Consider the following 19,291-nt stretch of genomic DNA (forward strand, 5'->3'; position numbering starts at 1 on the left):
GCAGTAACTGCCTTTTGTTTTCTTACTGCTTTTATTTTTGTCATAAACAAAACTGGGAGGGGGCAGAAAACGCACATTGTGTCTAGGGAAATACAGTAGTGCTTAGCCAATCAATTCAGGATTTATTGAAAGCATGTTTTTGTTAATCTTCTGAATTGTTCAGGCATTTCATATGAAGTAGTTCTCATATCCCAGGTCTAATTCCCAGATACTTGTTTGCTGCATAAAACTACATAGGGCATTTTTGAAACACTCTGAGAAAGTGATCTGTTTCTAGGGTGAAATGGAGGTACATATAGTGAACTGGAATCCAGGACTGCTCCTAGGACACTGTCCATTAAGAAAATATTTAGGTGACATGCAGTGAACAAAAATTAACTTTGCTTGGAATTCCTAGTAAGGAGACACTGCTGTCTGTCTACTCTGTCATCTCCTGCCAGGGACGCAGCTCTGGGAGGTCTGCATGTGGAATGGTAAGTGCGAAGGGTAAACTACCTGTCCAGCCTTATCAATCTTATATCCTGAGATGGCATAGGCCACAGTTTTGTTTGCTTGCTTGTTTGTTTTGAAGACATACTGAGGAAGAAAAAGGATATAACTTTTATTTTTCATCTTACATTTGGTAATTCAGAACCCTGAGGCCTGGAGGGATTACCACAGCGCTGAATAATTTGAAATCACCTTTAAATGTAACAAGGTCCCCACTCTTAAAAGGCAAGAGATTTTCTTAATTCTTCTTTCTCTTTTTAAAAAATTAAGTTGTTAGTTGGTGTGCAGAAATCACAATAGGAAAGCTTCACCCATATGGGATCAACATTTAGCATTTGTACATGCAAATATTATAATGGTTAGGAGTAAAGTGAAGAATTAAAGAAATTATATGGATAATTTCCCAAAAGTCTCTGATTTGTGTCTGTAGTGATTTTCTACTTTATGATATTGTACTTTCTAATTTCACTAAATCAAAGCTTACCAAATTCATGGATTTTATTTTTTGCCTCAGCCTCAAAAAGCCTTAGGGCTAATTCAGGGCTGGTTAAACAATTGGCTGTCTCAGAGGCCTCTTGCATGTTTAGATAACTTCTCTCCTGTTTATTTTGTACTGTTTTATCCTGTAAGCTGTCTCAAGGCCCTTCTACTATAAGCAGGAGGATTTAAATCTTAATAAATTGAAATGTGAGTAACAGGCAATCTGGGTTTGAGGGTCTCAAATTATTAGGATAAACATCTCTAGTTCCCATTTCCACATTATATTTGTGCTGAACTTACTGCCCCAAGATAAGGTCAGTAATAATAAAAATAGAGACAGTAACAATAACGGTGACAATATTTAGATCTAAATAGCACTTTTCAGTTTATAAGGACTTTCACTTTCACAGTTTCTCAATCTATTCCTGGAATAGTTCTAAACGATAGGAAGAACAGGTGTTACACCCATTTTATAGATGGAGGAAACTGAGTCACTAGAAGTTTAAGACATGCCCAAAATGATATGGACAGGTGGTGAGGCCAGGACCAGAAGTCAGTTCTTCCCAGTAGGCTTCCCATAATTTAGAAAGAATTGTCAACATCTGTATGCCAACAAAAAGACAGTCATATTCTGATTAGACTTATTTGGATAACCAAAGAGATTGTTTATCAGCTTAATCAATTCTGGGATTGAAAGTGAAAATCAAACATCATAAACAATGTTCAACCCTTTCTCATTTTGGAGGGGGCACCTAAAATATATATAACTGTCTTAATTATAATCTAAGGCCAAAATATTTATTATTTCCTGTCATTTCTCATTACTCAAATTTCCCAGGAGTGGAATTTTTAGAAATAGAATTAAAAAAAATAAAAATCACAAAGATTCTCACATAAATAGAAACAACAACAACTATTAAAAAGGCTTACCTTGCAGCCTTCACATGTAATGACACCATAATGGATTCCTGATGATTTGTCTCCACAGATCTTGCATGGAATAATTTCAATTTGAGCTGCAACAGAAGCACGCAACCAGTTAATTACATTTTCTTTTAAACACCTTATAAAAGCGTTCCCTGATCAGCATTTGTATAGTGAAAACTAATAACCTGCTAAACATTATACTGCATTAACTATTCATTGCTGAACTGTGAGGGTCCCCCTAGAGCCCTGGACTAAATTATGGCTGCTCGTTATATAATAGCTTTCGGGTTATTAAAATGGGTCATTTGAGAAGGTGTTTAAGAATCCACAAGAAGGCTGGAATCAGCATTTCAAAGCCTTCAAGAACTGGAGAGTTCGCAGTTTAGGCCTCAGAGCAAAGCAGATACTAAAATGTTTCCTCCGATCACATTTTCCATCATTATTTTTAAAAGGCCATAAATCTGCCTTGGCTGAGCGGTGTAGCTTGACAGGTAGAGAAGAATATACTCCATAAAGTCAATTCTACTTAGGAAATAATTCAATTCAAAATATTAATAAATTACATAAGATTGCAAATTAAGCGTTGCTTACTCATCTTTTTTTAACTAGTTGCCATGTATTAAAAATTAGTCCATTTGTGTATGAACCTTTCAACCATAAAGTTAATATCCTATCTGAATTTAATGATGAATCCTGACAAATCAGATATGTAACTTCTGAGTTTTTTACGTTCGACATGGATTTCCTAGTACAGCATGCATGTATTTCTGCCACCTGATTAAAGATACCTCATGCTGGAAGACTAACCAAAGCTCCCAAATAGACAAAGCACATTTCTAAGCAAACACATTACATCTTGAGCCAAGCTGGAAGGAGTATAATTAAGAATTTTAAAAATACCCTAAAGAATGGAATAAATGGGCATAACAAAATGCTTAGACCACCTATTAAATAGAATTTATGTGTGAAGGAAAGACAGGATAGCAATGTTTGCAAATTCACCTGAAAAGTTTCATTATGCTAAATTTATTAGTCCATGGTTTTTACTACTGGATATCATGCCAGATTATTGACTAAATTACACACACAAACAATTGCAAGTGCCCAAGTCTGTTTCATTTTTTTATATAGCCCCTAACCAGCCCCATGCTTTGCACAGAGTAAAGACTATGTCCTGGGAATATGTTGCACAATGGAATTAACACACATGTACACACAGCCTACTCTTTCTCCCTATGTAATCCCATATCCTGAGATCATTTCCACAACCACTCACTTTAAATTTGATGTGCTGTTGCATGCAATACCTAGCGAGAGAGTGCACATAAAATTACTGGACTTAACCACAGTAAAACCCACAAGTACCTGGTAACTTCCATTCGAGGAGTTTAGTAAAAGTACTGCAGTGATTTTAGCCATTGTAGACGGAGGGTACTTTTCCTATCAACCACTTTTCCAATCACTGATATACTAAGTTATACTATCCAGATGTAAATATTGTTTGAAATCTCACATCCAACATATTTCCCATAATTCTGAAGCTTTCTAATGCCCCAATAATAGTATCTTTGTAGACTGCCGAATATGTACAGTCTGAGTTACATATCTAACTATATTTAAGAGTTCATGCAAAATTTTTCATTTGCAAGTCTTCCTCCCTATGCTAGTACCTAGGTTGAGTTTTTTTCAAGAATAATTCTTTATGAAATCTAAAATCTAATAATGTCTCATACTTTTGGCTCCTTCAGTATTTTTAGTATCATCAAGGCAAAGTTTTGTACCACAGATTGTTTGCAAGGCTAGAGAGAGAGAGATAGGCCCAACATTTTTCAGAGATATATAAAATTCAGGTATTGCTAGAAAAATTCTGAAAGCTATTAGTTGAGAGCTGTTTTCTGGGTTTTCTCACATGAATTAACTAGTCTCTAATGAGAATCAGCTTTCTCCATCCCGACCCCTAAGGAATAGAATAATTAGGCACAACAAAATGCCTGGACCACTTATTAAACAGAATTTATAAGTGAAATAAAGACTACCAATTCTGAGCTGCTTCTGTTTATGTCTCACCTCAAGTGTAATCACAGAAATTAGAGATGAACAAACTTTGATAGGCCTCATAATTTAAGTCAGCATTAAAACAACCTGAGGCAATTACAGCAATACTAACACAAAGATTTGGCCTTCCTTCCAAGAGTCATCTAATTGTGTCTAAACAACAGGAAGATCAAATATATCTCTTTAGTCTTGTGTAAGAAAATGATGGGTCCTGGGGAAGCAATCTTGGGAATACTGAGTAAGACTGTATTTGGAGCAAATGGAAAATGATTTATTGCCGTTCAATCTGACTGGACTCAGGGTATTATCCATGAGAATGGAAATGATGGTATTTAAAGGCAGTGACCAAAATGCCTGCCAATGGCTCCTCTAATGGTACAGGTTATATGTATGGAGTTTGGCATAGAGGGTTTTACAGTGGGGTTGATCCTGGAAGCTTCATCCCGTCCCCTAGACTTCTGTCCTTGGATTGGCTCCTGGCTGTGGGTAGGCGTAGCATAGACCCAAAATCTGGTGCCACTATGGCATGGGACTGCTGGCCTGAGTGAGGCCCCCAAAACTCTCAGGGCTTCAGCCATACACCCAACTTCCAGGGACTCTGAGTGCTGGAGGGTACCTGAGCTGAGACAGATTTCACAAGACTAATGGAGACCAGGAAGCTTGGTATGAATGGCTTCATTGTAGATTGACCTGTATTTCCTAGACCTTTGCCCCTACTGTGTTTGTGTGTAGTTCCAGTGGGCAAGGCTGGCCAAAGAATCAGAATACCTCTTGGGTGGCTCTTTTATCTCAGAAGACAGTTTCAGTTGCAAGTGTTCTTTAGGAAATGACTAAAACTCACCTGCTTCAAAAAGCAAACCCTTTGAATGCGATCTAATCACACATGTTGGTTTTTGCAGAAGGCAAACATTTGCAGATTGGTACAGGGCACTTATTCAGCCTTGCATTTTTTCATTCAACAATACACAAAGTACCCTCTCCCCTTTAATCAATTTATAGAATTCAAGTGAATCAATGAAAAAAAATGTAGCAAAGCCTTACAGATTTTTCAAAAGGAAGACATTTTAGTTCCATAAATTTGAATTTTCAGTCCAATAAGGAAGAAAAGACAGGAAGCCCTTTGCCCTTTGCCTTCCATTTCTCAGGCTTTTCCATTTTCTAACAGATAGTGTGTGTCTTCTCAAAATAATCTTCTTTTAACACAAATTATGAGTCTTGGCCCATATACATACTGAACACATTAACTCAGCCAGCACTTCAAAGGATAAGTTCTGCCAGACACCACTACTGTCAACGTTCACAAGTATATTGATTAAATTAGTCCACATACATATTCATCACAGCAAAGAGGTTTATTGTGTAGTGGAATATCTGAAGCAAGACGTGAACATACAATCATGAATTGGCTTAACAGTGAACAATCTTGCTATGAAAAATTCTAATTTGCCCACATTTTCAGCTCTATTGCCTAAATAATTTTCTCTTTCAGGCACCCTAAGTGATTCAAGCAGCCTATTCATACCTGCAAAGGCAAATTTTCTGCAATTTCAAAGAGCTGACAACAAGTGGCAGCAGGGCATTAGGAAATCCTGGAATGCAAGTGTGCTAATTAACCAAGTGGTCCTTTGCCTAGGCTGACTGTGCTTTTATAAAAAGTTTGCTTTTTATTTTAGACTATAAAAGGAACAAGCACATGGGCATTGGCAATCTTAAACCTCATTTATTTCTTCAGAACCTATCTTGGGAGGTACCTTGGCACAGAGAATATTGTCAAAGAATTAAAAAATGAAACTGTGTAAGAAATGCACCTGTCATTTCATTCTGTGGGTGAATAGTGATCTCCCAATAATAACCTAATGCGTTTATAATAAATAATAATATCTAACATCCATTGTGCTTATAGTGTGTCAGCATTTTCTCATTTACTCCTCCAAAAACTATGAGGTAGGTGTTATTATTATATGCATATAGATGAAGAAAATGAAGCCTGGAGAGGCTAAATAACGCATTCAAAGTTGGAAAGATAGTAAGTGACAAGGCTGGAATTTGGACACATTTTGTCTTTTTATCTAACTCAAGGTTTAGCTTTTTAAAATTTTTTCTTTTCCTCACCACACTGCACTGCCAAGCTAAAGCATACTGCTTTTGGTATGCAACCATTAATGAAGGATCAAAATACATTGCCTAAGTGATTTGATCATATTTACACTCTACTCAGGAACTGATGTCAAGATTGCTTTCTTGGGATAATCTGCTTTGTTTACAACTGGAAATAATCCTCAAATGCCTTCAGTCCACTCTTATCAATTTTATAAAATTCCAGGTAGAGTTTTTGACAAAGTGACCAATTGTCAAGATTTCCCAGTTCTTAAGGCCAAGCAAATTATTCAACTTCTATGAGCCTCAGTTTCATATTTGAAGATTAAGTGGTATACATAAATGACATAATGTATATATGACCACTTGATGTATACATGGTTATTTGCTATACTTACATATATGCACACATCACACAGTTCTTAGAAATAGTTGGCATAATAAATAGTAGTTATTGTCGTTGATAAGAAATCTTGCTGTATAGCCAAATGAAATTCTTTTCTTCAGACTTTAAGCTCTTCCCAAAATGGGGAGAGAGGAAAGCTACTTATCCTTCAAATAGTGACTGGCAGTTTATACCAGCTACCTCAGCAATCCTTTACAACACTGGTATTTAACTGTTTGCTGCAACACAGTGGCATACTGCAATCCATTGTGGGAATTTGTTACTACTAATACTTTTAATTTTTCTTCAAGTTTAAACCATTTTCTAAAGTTTTTAAATGGTTCTTTAAAAAAATAAACTAATATGGACGAAGTTGCCCCAAGTAATGTCATTCACTGAGCTTACTTGCACAACCATATATTTTCTTGTGTTGGACTGAATTGGGCGGGGCTACCGCTGGCTTGCCAGGAAATGGCCAAACCTGTGTAGTCTTTTTTTTTTTTTTTAAGATTTATTTATTCATTTCTCTCCCCTTCCCCCCCACCCCGGTTGTCTATTCTGTGTGTCTATTTGCTGCATCGTCTCTGTCCGCTTCTGTTGTTGTCAGTGGAACAGGAATCTGTGTTTCTTTTTGCTGCGTCATCTTGTTGTGTCAGCTCTCCATGTGGGCGGCGCCATTCCTGGGCAGGCTGCGCTGGGTGGCTCTCCTTACGCAGGGGACACCCCTGCGTGGCATGGCACTCCTTGCATGCATCAGCACTGCGCATGGGCCAGCTCCACACGGGTCAAGGAGGCCCCGGGTTTGAACCACGGACCTCCCATGTGGTAGACGGACGCCCTAACCACTGGGCCAAGTCCGCTGCCAGAACCTGTGTATTCTCATGAGAATATGTCCCACATTTGAATGTCAACTGGTTTTATGTGTCTTGCAAAAACACTTAAAAACTACTGCTTTAAAAAAAACAAACACTTTTACATCAATTAGTTGGCATTTTTTTTCTCCTGAAGCGCTGAGAATATGGAGGACTTTTCACTTGCTAAGTTACAAAATTCTCTAATGTTTGAATTTTTTACAACCAGCATGTATTACTTTTGTAAGCAGAAAAACTAATAAAGATTAAAGAGAAACACCCTAAGGCATTTGATTTTATTTTCAGCAAAATGGCTTGAGTCCTTTATGGATTAGTCACTCTATTTTATCCCCATTTAGAAACTGCTGGAGTATTAAAGCTCTGCAGCTGCCTGGATGGCGGCCTAGCCTGCATATCAAGGCTGCTGGTGGAGAGTTGAGGAGACTGCACCTTGCTTCCGGGAGGGGCTCTGGGAGTTCCTGCCTTCTAGAGTTTTGTAGCCACTCTGGGTCTTGTCACCTCTTCGTTCCAAGGCCTCCAAGGATGGATGTGCAGGTTGTTGAGCCCAGCGGAGGGGGGAAAGTATGGTCTGAAATTTACCAGGCCCTGAGGCCTATTCCTCCAATGGCCTGGAGTCCCTTTTCTAATTTGTCTGTCCAGCAGGGCAACTTTTGTGTAAACCATCCTTCTACATGTGTCATTGTTCTCTACACTGTGCAAAAGTGCTGTGTGTGCCTAGGGCTGACAGTCCAGGGCCACCCACTGTAAAGGTTTGCAGAGACTTCTTACTGCATCTCCATGGTGGAACAGACCCACAAGGGGAACAGACTGTGGGCTGGACCTGAGGCTTGGAGTACTGCATAGATAGGTTCTACAGCCCAGGAATGTACAGTCGTCCTCTACGGTGAGAAGGGCTGTGTTCCAGGTGCATACTATGCAAACTAATAATTGCTACATTTTGCCCTTTTGTCTACTACATATATACTAAATATAATACTAATAAGTTTCCCTAATACAGTTGTTTCTTCCATATTTGGATTCTTTCATGACAGTACTTAATCTTTGCTCAGCATCACCAAAACAATTAGACCCCTAATTAGAAAACCCCCACTCCTTCCATAAGCAGACCTATCATCATTTCTGACAACAATAAGAATGCCTGGTATTTGCAGAGCTCTATATAGTTTTAAAAGTTTTTATCCTCATTACCTTGCCTGGAATTTGGTGATCACAACAACCTTGAATTAGGCATTTGGGTATTATTGCCCCCATTTTACAGATGTGGAAAATGAGCCTCAGGAGGGTTAAATGGCTTGATCTCTATGCCTAGATTTCTCAGGGTTTAATTGTAAAAGCCACAAAAAGACTATCCTGTGTCTCTCTCCTATTCAGGATTATGTGATGTCTTTAGATTTGATGTTACATCTGATCTGGGGCTCTCAAGGGGAAATGAGAGAGAGAGAGAGAGAGGATGTGCATGAGTGCTAGAGGTAGATTCAGCTAAGAAGCGGAAGTTGGTAGTCACTTCTTTTTTTTTTTTTAATATTTACTTCATGTTTTTCTCTCCACCTTCCCTCCCTCCCCGCCCCCCCGCCCAGTTGTCTGTTCTCTCTGTCCATTTTGCTGCGTGTTCTTCTTTTTGTCCACTTCGGTGGTTGTCAGCGGCATGGGAATCTGTGTTTCTTTTTGTTGTGTCACTCATCTTGCTGCGTCAGCTCTCCATGTGTGAGGCGCCACTCCTGGGCAGGCTGCGCTTTTTTTGCCCTGGGTGGCTCTCCTTACAGGGCACACTCCTCGCGCGTGGGGCTCCCATCCACGGGGGGCACCCCTGCCTGGCACGGCACTCCTTGCGCGCATCAGCACTGCGCATGGCCAGCTCCACACGGGTCAAGGAGGCCCAGGGTTTGAACCGCGGACCTCCCATGTGGTAGGCGGACGCCCTAACCACTTGGGCCAAGTCCACTTCCTGGTATTCACTTCTAATGCTCTACTCACTATGTGGCCTTGAGTAAATCACTTACACCTCTACTTCCTCCATCTATAAAATGGGAATAATTCTTACCTCCCAGGCAGATGGTTGTAAATGAATGCTAGCAAAGCTCTTTGAAGATGAAAGGACCTATAAAGATGGGAAGCTTTAGGAAGCTTGGCATATCATTCTTGGCAAAGACAAGGACGCTCTGCCCTTACTACCCTCAACTGGCTCTGCCACAAAGAGAATAAAGGAAAATACGTAGTACTGTAATTTGCATCTGCTAGTTGTACTTACTTAAATTTTAATAAAAATCATTTGTTTCCAAAATGCCTTCCCAAGGGTCTAGATGCTATTTTAGTCTCACTTTGAGAGAAAAAGAACACTTGGATGGAAAAGTCATCTCTCTTATGACAGCTGTTACTTGCAAAATCACAGAACTAAACTTAAACCAGGGCTTGTATAGTCTTGCTGGGCATCATGAAAACTGCATGGTTCCCATTCATTAAACGAAGTAAACATAAGGGTTACCCTCTGACATCCTAAGATGTGCTTTTTAGTTGATATCTGAGTCAAAGGACCCTGTCAAATTATTCCAGTATATAAATGCTCCTCCACCTTATCTGGTCCCCCTATCAAAAAAAAGTCCTATACCTTACTGACTAGTAAAGACCACTTAAAAGCTTTAATGTGCTTGTGATTTCTGCTGAGAACATAACACCTTTTTAAAAAATCATTTTTTAAATAAAATGTGTTGCATGTAACTGTCACATACACACACATATACACGCCACTCACATAATCAAGAGATCAAGCGTCTGCAAACTAAATTATTTTAAAATAAGGCAAAATTAGAGTTTGGGCACTTTGACAATTTTCTCAGTCTTTATATATGTAAGTAACATAAGAGTTAAAACACTGGGCCAGATTGCCTGGACTAGGAGTTCTTAACAAGGGGTCAGTAAGCTTGAATTACCATTAAAAAAAACTAAACAAAACAACATTATTCTTTTGGGGACGTGTATAGGTATGCTATATTTATTATATAATACACAGCATAGTGTGGACTTAGTAAGGGGTCCGTGGTTTTCACCTGATTGGCAAAAGGTCTGTGGAACAAAAAAGTTTGAGAATCCTGGCCCAGACAGAGCTGAACTACATATGGAGGAAATCTCTGAAGAATAAGGAAGCCAGGCACATCACTCATGCCGCTTTCTGTGAATATGCAGGTAGTTCTGACAATGGGAACTGAATATTAATAATTTGTAGTAATACGTTTCTATCTCTACTAGATTAAGCTTTCCAGAGAAACTGACTCACATTCCCTGATGCATATATATCTTTGCTAAAAGTCAAATCCAAATGAGCACTTTTGTCCCTAGACAGGGAATTTCTGTCAAATCAGAGAGGAAACAGATTTTTCATATACAGAAATAGTGGATGGCTTTGATTTTTAGATCCAGTTCTCCCTAGAATTTTCATCCTATGCAGTAACACACAAAATGCCTAAATTTAAGGCAATCGAGTCTTTACCTCTTTTGGTAACTAACTGTACTCAACTAAACCTTAAGTGCAATCATTGAACAGCAGGAAAGCAGCTTCCCTAATACTCCATTCTACTCATCGAGTGGATCAAATACGGAATAAATACCCACCAACAAAAGAGGATGCCACTAAGATCAGCAATACAAACACTATTTCGTTTTTTGTTTTTCCTACTCTAACCTCTCTGTTGCCTTTATAAACCACAATGGAACATATTTGTTGTTAAGAATTTGCAAGGTTATATGAAATCTGGGGTAACAATAAAGGTAACTGGTCATTCAGCCAATTACTCTCAGCTGGTAAAAGGTTGCTTTAAAATTCTAGAATCAACACATTTTTCAATATATAATTCTTGAAGATTTTCTATAGCCTTGTGCTCAGAATCAAAACAGGTATATCTATCGCTCTCTCTGCCTAGAAAAGCCTTCATTTACAAGTTCAGTTGAGTAATCCTGTTCCTTACTCTCATTTCTCAATTAACTACTGGCCTAACTAAACTAAAAACAACAACAACAACAAAAAATAGGCATATCTAACAAAAATCCCTCTCTTCAGTCTCTCAGTGTAGGTTAAATGTCATTTCATATTGGCTAGAAAAATAATCCATTTTATTTTACTAAGTAGTTAAAATATGCTCAAGGGAAAATCCAAATAATTTATTTTCCAACAAGAGGTGTCCCATATATAATTATGAATATTATACTAAAAAAAAAAGTCATCTGACTCACAGAACTGCACCTAAACTTTTCTAGCAATCAGCCTTACTCTAGATACCAATTCCTTTTTCCCCTTTAATAAGAACAATATGCCACATTTAGGTTAAATCTTCCCTTGCTCAGTTGACAGCAATAGGTTCACCCCTTTGCTTTCATCACTCAAAATCTGTTTTTTACAACACTAGAAAAGAACATCTTTAAAACCAAACCAGATCTGGAGATCTTATCTAGTTTCTGCGTAACCAGAAATATCAGAATTACTCTTACTGACTGCATTTTATGAAATAATCTTACTTTACTTAATTACCTCCAAATTCTCACACCTAATCTCAAGAGAGAATCACTCATTTCACAGCTCTCTTAACTTTACATCTGCCTATGCATAGCTCCAACTATACCCATTTTAAGTCTTGATATTTCAAGTTAGAAGCTTTTTTTTTTTTTTACTGTATACATGTAATGTTACAAAAATTAGCAAATCTGGTGATTCACTTTCAAGTCCAAACACAGAAAAACCTTATTGACACAAATGGTATTTATAACAAATAGGATATTTATTTAAATCTATTCTGTCTTCATATGAATCTAGCCCACTATATGTTTGGCATGTAGCATCATAGTTCACTGAATAAATTAATCAAAACGTTCTGCTTATGTTAGAATACTTCTTAAAAGGCCACAGTCTTCTGCCTAAAAGTCAACTACTGATTTCAAGTTCCAGCGGCACAATGTCTATGACTCCCCTAACTGTGCCATCACAAAAATCAGTTAGATGAAATAAAATGTTCAGAAGTGTGTCAAAAAACAAGAATCCAGGTTAGGTCATCAAAGCGTACTAGGCAAAGTAATTCATTGCTTCCTTTCATTAGCCTGTATGGGCTTTTGAAGATCAGTCTTAGCTCATTAATTAGTAGATTATGACATTTAAGAAATATCCCCCAACCAAATCAACTTTGGATTCATAGTAAAAGACTGGAAATAACTTGAAACGTAAACCTTGAAAATACATTTCCATATCTCTATATTAAGCCATAGAAGGCTAAAAAGACAACATATCCATCATGATAGGAACACAGAATGGTGACACTGAATCTTCCTTGTCCACAAAACATTTTAGTGGGTGAGGTTGGTTAGGAGGATGTTTCCACAGCCCACATCCCTAACTCCACCTCTGTGTTGTTTTCTACTTCAAAAAGATCTCCCTAGAATTAATAGGGAAAATGGAGCTTTGGATGAAAGACCAGGTAAAGGTCTGGTTTTTATTAAAAATCACACGCAAATTATTTAGGCTTGCCAGAAGCAGAAGTGTAGATGTGGTCATATTAATCATTTTAAAGTTGTAAGATCTTGAAAGATTAGTGATTAACTGCTAGAAGAAAATGTCTACTAGGTTATTTCCAGTTTCCAGAACATAGCCAACAGCATCTAAATTGTAGATATGGCAGGTCTATACTTTCAAATACATCAGAGATTATTTCTAGATTGCAGCTCAATGGTATTTTTTTTAAATTCTCTTTTATAATTATTTTCTTTTTTTTTTTAAGTTTTTTTGTTTTTTAATTGACTTTGTAATAATATTACATTAAAAATATATATGTGAGGTCCCATTCAACCCCACCCCCCCACCCCCCTTCTCCCCCCCCAACAACACTCGTTCCCATCATCATGACACATCCATTGGATTTGGTAAGTACATCTTTGGGCACCTCTGCACCTCATAGACAATGGTCCACATCATGGCCCATACTCTCCTCCATTCCATCCAGTGGGCCCTGTGAGGATCCACGATGTCCGGTGATCACCCCCGAGGCGCCATCCAGGGCAGCTCCACGTCCCAAATACGCCCCCACCTCTCATCTCTTCCTGCCCTTCCCCATACCCATCGTCCACCATGTCCACTTTTCCCAATCCAATGCCACCTCTTCTATGTGGACATTGGATTGGTTGTGTCCATTGCACCTCTATGTCAAGAGGAGGCTCAGATTCCACATGGTATAATTATTTTCTAAGACAACCAGTTCAGCCAGCCATAGGAATAAGCAAATGACTGAGGTTTTAAAAAAAATGTCTTCTCTAGATTCCTGTTCTTTATACTTGCTTATTAAAGAAATATTTCCATCCTTAATAACACTCTATTTGATGATCAAGAGAATGGATAACAGTATTTACTGATAGCTGAAGCACAGTTGTTTCTATGTTTACTCCCAAGGAGAGAAAGCTGGAGCTGGTAGCTATTTCTTAGTGGGAAAGGGAAATATAGGAAAAGGCAGCAGAGCCTTGGGGATATTAAACAGTTGTGAGACGTGAAGAAAGGCTGTGCTCTCGACTAAGCTAAGAGATTGCCAGACTTAGTCTAAGAAGCTCTGACATCTGAGCATCAATTCACAGAGCAGAATGTCTAATAAGTGTCTTTTTTTCCTCCCTACAAAAAGAAATGTATATTATGGGTGTTTATCTTGACGCTACTGATTTTTATGTGAGTCATACACTAGAGGTGAGGTAAGAACACAATAGACATGTAAAGATATCAAAACAAGGTTCTTCCTTATCCATTTTCAGAGTCTGCTCCTTTAGTACAAGGGGCTTCGTTCACCTGCAGAGAGACAAGTATTTCAGATGACATTCTATGACTTCCCTGCACTTACTCCTTTCAGCTATTCAGCATTTGGCCACCTGCCTTTGTCACTGAAGACAGTGTGTGACATTATTCTTGGAATATGTGAATCCTAATTTTCAATAAAAGTATACCATTCACACAATTTGGTACTTCAGCATGGCAAGGTATTGAAATTCATTTCAAAGTGATGGCAGCATATTTCACATCTGATGGAAACACACTCTGATTGCTAACAGCTGCTATGGGCACATCTTCCTGTCACAGTCAGAGCTCAGTATAGCAGGTCCTTTTTCATTCCAATGGCTGCTACAATCTTAAATCATAACACACACATACTCCAAGCACGCTCTCACATATGGGTCCATCCAGCTGTAGGACCCAGCACCACTTGTTGAGAACTTGCACAACCAGTACCAGAGACATGAAGAGGGTTCACAGGACCCACTAGCACATTTCATCTTGTTACATTTGCTTCACTGCCTATGAATTAAGGATATAAGGGAAAATTTTTTAAAAAGGAGAAGAAAGAAGAGAGTTGAGTATAAACTTGAAGGTAAAATATACAGCTTGTAGCAGCAAATTCTAGAGCCAGACTACTTGGGATTGAATCTCTGCCCTGTCACTTACTAGCTAAATGAACTTGGGCAGCATTCTTTATTTATTTTTCTAGCACCCTTCTTGGGCAGTTTTCTTACTCTCTGTGCTTCAACTTCCTCATCTTTAAAATGATACTGAACTCATTATTATAGCATGAACAAACAGAGTGCCTATAGAATCCATGCTTAGCACATAGTAAATGTTCCTTATTATCATATAAATGTTAGTTATTATCATTGCCATCATCACCACCTATGTTTTAAGGAAGGTAGGAGCTGCAGCTGGAATTGAGGTAACTATCAGAAGAATGAAGAGGGACAGGTGATTATATTTCTTTTGGGTAAATAAAGACATGGAGTTCAGCATTTTTATTGCTAAGGCAGAGGGCAAGGGTGGCATCTTAGGTGGTAAAGTAGAGGGAGAGAGAGCCTTTAAGAGCTGGGTGGTAAAGTGGGGGAAAGACTAAATTAAAGTGTCAGTAGAGACTTCCACAACTACCCATGTACTTGGAGTAAGACTTACCAAATACCCACGAAATTCTTTATCCAGGGCTGAGCTTCCTCTCCTGCTCTCAGGTATAACGTTGGGCTAGGTAGCCTTCCAGATCGGGTCCAGCTCTATTACACTGCGATTTGGTGACTAAGAGTGAGCTGCACTGTCTTCCCTGAACAATAGGGCCATCTTTTTATGGTAAAAACCAGGCAGAGAAAGGTGGTGATGGAGAATGAAAAGGAAGCTCACCTGGCAAGCAATCTGTCCATTCACCATCACATTTTCATTTAGGAAAGGGAACATACTGAAATGTTCTCTTTGAGGTCCAGAGTGAAAGTTCTGGCAAATGCCCACTGGAGCTAGAACACACTGATTAAAAAATAGTGTTTACTACTGTCAAAGAGAATCCCTTTCAATAGCACATCCTGACATTATAGAAGAGACAGGGTGACACTAATATGTTGCTGATAGAAAATTAAAGTTTTTTTCACTTCAAGGTAAACAATTTCAATTGATGGTGCTAGGACTGAGTTAGGTTGTTTTTATTTTTCCCTTTCTCTTCAAAGGCTGCTAATTGTGAACTTTTGCTTTAGATCAAAAGATGGCAACGCCTATGGCAAGTAGCATCAGTAATGCAAATCTATTTCCTATTGTTCCTCTTTTTTCAAAACAAACCTTCCATAAGTGAAGCATTTTAGACCTCAAGTTCAATGGCTCTCAGCTACAACTGTCTGAGGCATTATATATATGCCAGGCCAAGTCAAGGACCATCAGGACATAGAGAGGTAATTTCTGAGGCAAGCCTTGGTGGCAACACAAAAGTATACCCGCTGACAGAACCTTCCCTGTAAGATGTTGGGGAGTCAATGCCCAGAGGGGTGACTGGACTCTGCCCAGTATTCCAGGAAAACCAACCTAACTCCTCACCATGGCCAGCCCTGCCCTGATTTTGCCTCGATGGTTATTCAAATAGACCTGAAGCAGTCACTGAAAGCAATTCCAAGAAATGGAGTTCAAATTCAGAAGTAAGACTTAGAAAAATCATTTGAATGAATGTGTAGGCTTCCAAATTGAAACTCTGAATGGGGCAGGTTTTTTTTTTTCGGGTGTATAACCTTTGGTATGTTTGTTTAAAAAAAAAAACAGTCACACCTCAAACACACCCATCAATAAGCAGAAGAATGGTTAGCACCTATGAGGAATTATTATTCATTTAAAATACCCTTTGAAATATGTCAAAAGGATAAGTTTGACGGGTCCTTACCCATCCCACCCTTTAAAACAAACAAGTAATCTTTCTATTGAAGCCAATTTCCTGTTCTTGGAATCAGCTTTTTGAGTTGTCAGTTGGACTAGATGAATGGATTATGTTACCATAGAACTTGCCAATAGCAAAGTATGTTACACTATCAAAGCAATATCAAACATTTCAAAATGTTTCTTGAGAGTGAATTACCGCATCTGTGAAAGATCCAAGCCTTTCCTTCTGCCTGAGCTGTTGAGATAAATGGTGCTGAGGGGACAATTTCATTGCCCAATTAGAGTATAGCCCATTTCAGAGTGAATCAGCAATTTTCTTTTCTTTTCTTCCCTTATTCTTTATATTTGGACATTACTAGTTAATTTCAAAGATTATTTTGAACCTATATCAAAGTTCAAGGCACTATGCAAAAATATGATGTCATCAGTAAGGCAGATGATATCACTCAGGAATAGTGATAAAAATGATTTTAAAAGGTCTGTGTAATTTTTATTTTTATATTGTTCCAGGGTAAAAGGGCTTTAAGAGTTTAAAAGGGAGAAAGCAAAACTTTGAAATGAGTTGGGTGATCTGGTTGCCTTTCAGTCTAGCTTAAGTCAGGGAATCAAGAGGCTGTACCGTCAGTCCCATTTGATATCACAGTTTCTCGCTTCTCTCCTAACTTGACAATAGTGGTGACCCATGGCTATCTCTAATGCTCTTAACTTTGCCAGGCCCATTCAAGCTCAGCTGGAAAATGGGGTGGGAGGGGCTGGGGGTGGGGAGACAAGGAAGGCTTATGTAGGTAGCAGGTCTATTCATTCTTTACTAGCATCTACAACTTTAAAAAACAAAAGTGTAAGAAAGCCCATTGTTATTTCCCTAAACACACCAAATGGAATAAAACAACAACCGGATTTCCCAAGGACTTCTGGGGAAAGTTTGAATGCTGAAATTTATAACCAATCCCCCAGGGCAATCTTGTCCTGAACCCCACAGTTGAGTAACATCTCTGCTTTGCTAGAGCCCAGAAACAGGGAAGCATGTCTGTACTGACTGCAGTAAAGGCACTGAGCTGCCAAATGACAAAATCTTGCGACATCTTAGTGATTTCTGCACTGATGGTTGAAGTCAAAATTCTCATGTGAGTACTATCAGGTTAAGTCAATGAAAGTCACTATCTGCTGTCCTGTTGGCCAGAAGCTTCCTTTTCTCCTCCCTCCATTCAGCACCTCACATTTATTGCTTACTGTACAATTTTATTAGTCAGGAAAGTCATAATTTTGACACAACAGAAAACATGTAAGATGAAGAGTGGTGTAATCTGGATATGTGGCATGTACTGCATGTGTACTGCTGCCACGGAAGGGATCCTTTGAATCCCCTTGGTTGCTGTTGTCATTTTCTATACTAATTTCTAGGAAGACAAAAATTAGTGGCCAATATTTTCTTCCAACAAAATCATTGGAATCAGCCTCCACACCAAAATGAGAATTGCTCTTCAAAGTAGTGATGTTGTCATTACCACAAAGTACTTTTGAACTACTTTTCCAATTGCTCTCTGCCAATGAGATGAGAAAGACAAGTTTGTCACTTTTTGGTCAAAAAAAATTTTTTTTAAAGAAGGGAAGTAGCTAGGCCTGGTTTCTTTTCTTACCTTATTCACAACATTTACAAATTGTTTGTTTTTAAAAAATCAAGTCCACTTTTCCAGGAGAGCAGTGGCCACCACGGAGAATATTAAAAAGTTGCTAAAGGAGTTGAAAGCAATTCCAGAAGAGGAATCACATTTTTGTTTTTGGCAGTGACAATATTACTGGCACAGATATTTAGCCTCCCCAGTTGACAACTCTGAAGGGGCAACATTCATGTGGAAGCATAACTTCTGGTACACTTATTAAAATAAAATCAGCCTCATTACCTAACAACATCAGTGCCTTGTGGGGGGTGAGCAGGAAGGGTCTGACTATCATATTCTGTTTTTCCTTACAATAATGTTTAATGAGTGGACCTTGAGGGAGTACTGGTTTCATTACCCATCGCCAGTGCATTAAAATATGCTTTCTGATGTCATGCTCTGAAATAAAGTAAGTTGTTTGGTACAACTACCTACACACAAATTAGAAAATTATATGACAAGGAGTTTACTACAGGTTATTACTCAAAGCGGTCGTCTGCATGGTTTCTGGTTCTCAGTAAAAGAAGACGACTTGAAAGGACTCAGTGGTTTTGACGCTCTTCTGAAATGAAAACCCTCAGAGACTGCATGGCATTGGGCTGTCATTAATGTCAGCCATGCAGAAACACTGTCTCTGTGAACGCTCCAGTCACTCCCCCATGGAGACCACGGCTTTCCGCTTACTGGCATTTGGGGCATAGTGCTAGTACTTTCCCCAAAGAGGACCTTTGGGCAGTCCATTCTGGGTAATCAAACATTCACAACACTCTTCAATGAAGAGCTGGCCCAAATTTGCTGAAGCCAGCCAGTAATTTCCATGGGAGAATGTGTTCCTTTCTGAGAAACACTTTTAGTATCCTCAACCTTTGGGAGGCAAGCATAAATATTACATTCAAAGATACATAGTTTTGGTTCAAAATAATGGGGAGGACAAAAATATAATAATATTAGAGTAACTTTATATTGCTTGTATTGAACTTGATATGCACAGTTTAATAAGGTCTTATTGATAGAAGTAGCAAAAACGCTGTTTTTTTTTTTTTATGTTTGATGAAATGTAGCATCTTTTATGTTCTGTGTCTGGTGTCTGACTGTATATTGTAAGTGTGCACCAAAACACCATACTTCATACCAATGTTTTGAGAAATTA

General features: G+C 38.5%; 1 protein-coding gene and 1 long non-coding RNA gene across 4 annotated transcripts in view; one reads left to right on the forward strand and one right to left on the reverse strand.

Moving 5' to 3' along the window:
• Positions 1 to 19,291, forward strand: part of LOC105745175 (uncharacterized) — a 90,445-nt gene that overhangs the window by 52,601 nt on the left and 18,553 nt on the right. The gene's annotated exons all lie outside the window — the stretch shown is intronic.
• RORA (RAR related orphan receptor A) overlaps positions 1 to 19,291 on the reverse strand; it is a 712,506-nt gene that overhangs the window by 41,051 nt on the left and 652,164 nt on the right. For all 3 annotated transcript variants that reach the window (XM_023585999.3, XM_071214227.1, XM_004483248.5), the window contains one exon: positions 1,900 to 1,985. In XM_023585999.3, coding sequence (XP_023441767.1) covers positions 1,900 to 1,985 — 86 coding nt within the window. The remainder of the gene's footprint in view (positions 1 to 1,899; positions 1,986 to 19,291) is intronic.

Source organism: Dasypus novemcinctus, chromosome 3, assembly GCF_030445035.2.
Source record: "Dasypus novemcinctus isolate mDasNov1 chromosome 3, mDasNov1.1.hap2, whole genome shotgun sequence".
NCBI classification, from domain to species: domain Eukaryota; kingdom Metazoa; phylum Chordata; class Mammalia; order Cingulata; family Dasypodidae; genus Dasypus; species Dasypus novemcinctus.